Source organism: Atta cephalotes (genome assembly GCF_000143395.1).
Source record: "Atta cephalotes unplaced genomic scaffold scaffold00050, whole genome shotgun sequence".
Lineage (NCBI taxonomy): Eukaryota > Metazoa > Arthropoda > Insecta > Hymenoptera > Formicidae > Atta > Atta cephalotes.
The window spans coordinates 56511-60747 of NW_012130114.1; the positions used below are offsets into that span (position 1 = coordinate 56511).

The window sequence follows — 4237 nt, forward strand, 5'->3', positions numbered from 1 at the left end:
TCTCGAGTAGAGCCGGTAGAGATCACGTTCGTTGCGCGAACTAGAGGGGTGGTGTGTGCCATATCTAACCGTGGCGTGTCCTTGGCCGCGAATCACCTTGGTGTCGCCGGTTGATCGCCGACATACGTCAAGTTGTCAGTGTTGAAGTGGCGGGTAAGCTTGGGATACAAGCATTACGAGCCAAATCGCCTGCTGACCGCCAGTCCGATCCGAGATCCGAGTCGTGACGGATGAATCGCTGATCGACGCTGATCGACGCTGATAGAGTGGCGTGGTGCGTGTCTACCGACGCGCTTTGACGCTTCTGTGTCTCACAGAATCTCGGCATTCTCGGCGTCTCCCTACCTACCGCTCTCTTTCTCCGATTGTCTTTCTCTGGCGTATCCTCACGTGCGAGAAGAATCTGCACTCTCCCCTCGCACTCTCGTCTCTGTCACAGGGATTTCCTCCAAAGAAAGAAGAGTTGCGAAGAAAGGATCCGATACGGCGAGGAAACATGGGGAGAGGGACATCGTTGTGAGTAAATATAACGCCGGGCGTCGCACGTCGTCGCTCGTCATCGTCGTCGCTCGTCATCGTCGTCGCTCGTCGCTCGTCATCGTCGCTCGTCGTCGTCGTCGTCGTTGTCATTGCCGTCGTCATTGGTATCGTCGGGCGCCGCTACCGCTACCGCCACCGCTGCCGCCTCTGCCACCTCCTCTTCCTCCGCTGTCGCCGCGTCTTTACATAGACAAAGTTATGCCAGCGAGTCGAGATGCTGTTGCATCGGCATGCGTAGAGGTACGCGATGAGAACGGAGCGATTTGGAACGCGGCCGGCGCGGCGACGGCCTCTCGGCTCGCTTCCACACGGGTCCATTCGCCTTTATTTCTCTCACACTTCGCTTAAGGAGATATACATACATCTCCTTCGCATCTAGTAACCTTGAATTTTTCAAAAGTATTCAAATTCAAAAATTCCACTTGCTCGAAAGATACTCATCAGTTTTTTTTCTCTCTTTCTAGATACACGAATTCTGCTTACGGTCTGCAATGAATTTCCCACCGTTCGGAGGTCATTTCCCTAGCACCATACCGAGTATCCATCAATTTGCAACCGATAGTTCCAGTGGTGCAGGCGCGCGTTACGCCAATCATTTTCCCAACCAGCCTCCAATCGGAGTGCCGGTTGTGGGAAAATACCGTCCCGAGAACAACGGCGTACAGTCGGCTCAGTCGCAAGTAATGATGAACAATAAAGCTAGTTATCCCAACAGTTCTAATGTTCATCATTATCCGAATGTGCCGTACACTCAAGCTCAATCGGTTCAACAACGACCAACCAACTCGCCTGGAATGCAAGAGAAACGATCGTATCATCAGGTAAAACGCAACTTCTCTTTCTTTTAACACCTTATAGCCCATTTTCTTTCAATATTAATCAACATATTTATTTATGTTTCTTTTTTTTACCGCTCACTTACGCTCTCAATACGGTCAATCGCGCATTCCACTTCTTTAGCTTTTTTTCTACATTGTCTTATCATACATTCGTAAATATTAATAAGATTCGCGATCGTCGAAATAACAACTTGACAAAAACTTGTTTTCTCTCATTTTTTAGCAGTTTATATGGCAGTATATATTTATTTAGCAGTATATATGAAAACATGTCAAATTTCTCTCTCCTCGTCAATCAGAGCTAGAGTAAATTTTTGTATTGTATTGAATTATAAGAATAAAATAAAACGATAATATCGTACCATACGAATATTTTATCGGAATGATAAATAATATCAAATTACTCAACGTTATGGATTATTCGTGGATTATTGCTACAAGAACGATGGAGCTTTTGAATTTTAAGTATATATACGTATTCTTCTGTCACACAGCAATCTACGGAAACTATAAATCAACAAGATGTTTGCAACCTTCTTCAAGACAAGGACAAGAGCAAGGAAAAGAAGGCTGAGGAGCAACAGCGGAATGGAGAGACTACGACGAATGGCACTCAACAGGATTATACGATGCACCAACATCAACAACACGCTCATACTCAGACGCCAGCTACTATGCCCGCAACGTGGCAGTCGCTCGCGACTCCCGGTTCCACTGTAGCTGATTATCTCAGCCATTTACCAGCCAGCACTTTGCCATTGAGTTTACATCATTTTCTCAAGTATTCTGCCGAAAGTATCAAAAAAGAGTCAGAAATGGCGCAAACAACCTCAGTGGCTGTGGCGACTACAACAACGCCCAATATAATGATGTCACCGAATAATAAAAAGAAGAAAAAGAAGAAGACGCCGAAGGAGAAGAAACCACGTCCGAAACCTGGCGAAATTCGTTTAACGACAGCATTAGACGGTTCGACATTATATTGTTGTCCAGAATGTCATATGGCATATCCAGAACGAGAATTGTTAGAGCAGCATCTTTTAGGTCACACTTTAGAGAGAAGATTTGTTTGTGACATATGCGGCGCTGGTTTGAAACGAAAAGACCATCTTACGCGTCATAAACAGAGCCATAATCCTGAGCGACCTTACGTTTGCACCGTTTGCTTGAAAGCTTTTAAAAGAAAGGAACAATTAACACTACATTTTGTAATACATTCTGGGGAAAAGCGACACGTGTGCACTGAATGTGGCAAAGGATTTTATCGGAAGGATCATTTACGGAAACATACCAGAAGTCACATTGCGAGAAGAGTGAAGGCTGAATTAAGTCAAAACGCTGGTAAGAAGTGTATTTATTACGTATTGCACGAGATATCGAGTACGAGCTTAAAATAATTCCTTTTCTCACATTATACCATCATTATGTATACTTGTGTTGTAGGTACGCAACAGAATCAACAACAAAATAACGTTTCGAATATGCAAACCACAACTGTCTCAGCATCCGTTCTTCCGGGTGGACATCCGGGTTCTCTCCTGTCCTGAGCCCCGCCACCAGGGAACTTTCAGGTTCCCCATCCAAATAATATTCTTCATACTCATACATCGCATCATTCGCTACATCATCATCATCATCTAACGGCAGTAAATGTAGCACATCAATCAACCGTCACACCACTCGCTACGTCTGGTCATTATCAGTCACATGAGCTTAACTTTTTGGGCCACGTTAAAGATTTCTGAGACGAGGAGAGAACCTCGATGAAGAGGTAACACCAAGATGCTAATCAATTGTCACTATCATCGCCAACGACGATAATAATTAGCTCCGAGACTGACTCATGATTTGAATTGAATGAATGAATTTTATAAATGTGTATTTACATTATTTCTAATTTCCTCCTCGTTTTGTCTTGTCAATATAATAGGGAAGGGGAGGAAAGTGATGTCTCATTCCTTCTTCAAATCTTAATTTATTTTTAAATAGACAACTTGTTATATTTGTCATGTAATTTTCATTGCCAGTAATGTTCCCACCACAATAATAATGCTATACATCAAGAGACATGATAATATTTTACGCAAATACAAGAGATGTCCAATTATAATAAATCTTCCCTGTAACTAGACTAATATATTTCTTTTTACATTGTTTCATTTTGCAAAATGAAAAATTATTTTATAAAGATAATATTTGTCTAGCTGAAAATTAATCAAATTCAAGATCATTAAGATCTTTTATTAATCTCTTAAAGATCTCTTATTAAGATCTTTTTTTTCCTTTTTAGATACGAAACGTTTTAGATACGAATGTTTTTTCACATAATTAATTTTTCTAGTCATTTTGCATGTAATAGTATTATGATAAAAGTCATCAGCAATCAAATTTATACAAAATACATATTATAAATTTATTTTATATTATATAAAAATGTTATTTATTTTATTCAAATATATATATATATATATGAGTTTTGAAAAAAATTTTACTTCATCGATTATATAATTGGACATCCTGTTTATAAATGTATTATAGGAGCAATTTGTGAGATATAATAAAGCGTATCTTTTAGAAAAAAATGCTTTTTTCGAATAATAATATATAAAAAATAAAAAACAGTCATAGACACTTATATGCTCTTTATAGCACAAACAAAAAGTACATGGGAAAAGTACTAATTTTCCACGGAAACTCTAGAGTAGAAATTTGACTACAAGTCAAAAATTCTTGCCATACGTCGTGTGCGACGAGGAAAAAGAAGATATTTTTATGAAAAGTCGATGTAACTTAGAAACTAAGTGATTCGATGAGAGAGAGAGAGAGAGAGAGAGAGAGAGAGAGAGAGAGAGAGAGAG

The 4237-nt window shown here is 40.2% G+C and overlaps 1 protein-coding gene across 1 annotated transcript; it reads left to right on the top strand.

The window, feature by feature from the left end:
• The first annotated feature begins 1031 nt into the window (after positions 1-1031).
• On the top strand, positions 1032-2926 carry LOC105622907 (zinc finger protein Gfi-1b-like). The gene is made up of 3 exons (XM_012204315.1): positions 1032-1361; positions 1874-2720; positions 2823-2926. Exons 1-3 carry the CDS (start codon positions 1032-1034, stop codon positions 2924-2926), a joined length of 1281 nt encoding a protein of 426 aa, XP_012059705.1.
• Positions 2927-4237: the final 1311 nt, after the last annotated feature.